Genomic DNA, 909 nt, shown 5'->3' on the forward strand with positions numbered 1-909 from the left:
CGGTGGCTGGTCTCTGCTGCCCCAACAGCCAGGCTGCCTGCACCCACCTGTACTCACCCCCATGATGCGCCTTTGCCCCGCAGGGCCCGGACAGCAACGGGTACTTGACAGGGAGGAACAATGCTAACGGAGTGGACTTGAACCGCAACTTCCCTGACCTCAACACGTTCATGTACTACAGTGAGGAAATCAGTGGGCCGAATCACCACATCCCACTGCCTGACAACTGGAAAAGCCAGGTACTGGTCTGGGATGCTATGAGGTCTACAGCATCCTCTTACAGTGGCTCAGCACAAAAGGAAATATACTGTCCTTTGGCTTGCACAGTGCTTGTCTCCTTCTCTGTGCCTTCTGCATGCAGACAAATGATGTAATCCTGTCCCCTATCACAGCTCACACCTCTGCCAGGAGCAGAGGCAGGCACCACAGGCAGCTTGGGCAGAGGGTTGCAATGCACAGAGCAGAGGAGGTGGCACATGCTGGCTAATGCCTGTGCCTCAAGATTTGGGTCTGTGCTGGGAGAGCGGTAGCAGGGTATGCATGGGAGGAGCCTGCTCTGCCTATCAGGGCAGGTGGTGGAGAATGGAGGAAGCTGCAAGGACTGAAGCAGGCACGCTGCAGCCCAGCATGGAGCAGCAGCTGTCCCAGAGGTGGCTCAGCTCTTCTCTCTGTCACCATCGCTCTTCTCCTCACAGGTGGAGCCTGAGACATTGGCTGTGATCCAGTGGATTAGCAGCTACAACTTTGTGCTCTCGGCCAATCTGCATGGTGGAGCAGTGGTGGCAAATTACCCCTATGACAAGTCTCAGGACCAGCGATTCCGGAGCCACCGGCGCACAGTCAACACACCTACCCCTGACGACAAGTTGTTTCAGAAGGTGAGCACAGCCCCAGCCGGCAAGGGCATTC

The 909-nt window shown here is 56.7% G+C and overlaps 1 protein-coding gene across 1 annotated transcript in view; it reads left to right on the top strand.

Moving 5' to 3' along the window:
• The window catches only part of CPN1 (carboxypeptidase N, polypeptide 1), a gene marked incomplete at its 5' end in the record, with an annotated part of 9,164 nt that overhangs the window by 939 nt on the left and 7,316 nt on the right, over positions 1–909 (top strand). The window contains 2 exons of the mRNA XM_010135639.1: positions 84–239; positions 696–878. Of these exons, the coding sequence (XP_010133941.1) occupies positions 84–239; positions 696–878 (339 nt within the window). The remainder of the gene's footprint in view (positions 1–83; positions 240–695; positions 879–909) is intronic.

The sequence above is a fragment of the Buceros rhinoceros genome, unplaced genomic scaffold (assembly GCF_000710305.1).
Source record: "Buceros rhinoceros silvestris isolate BGI_N320 unplaced genomic scaffold, ASM71030v1 scaffold28994, whole genome shotgun sequence".
Taxonomy (NCBI): Eukaryota; Metazoa; Chordata; class Aves; order Bucerotiformes; family Bucerotidae; genus Buceros; species Buceros rhinoceros.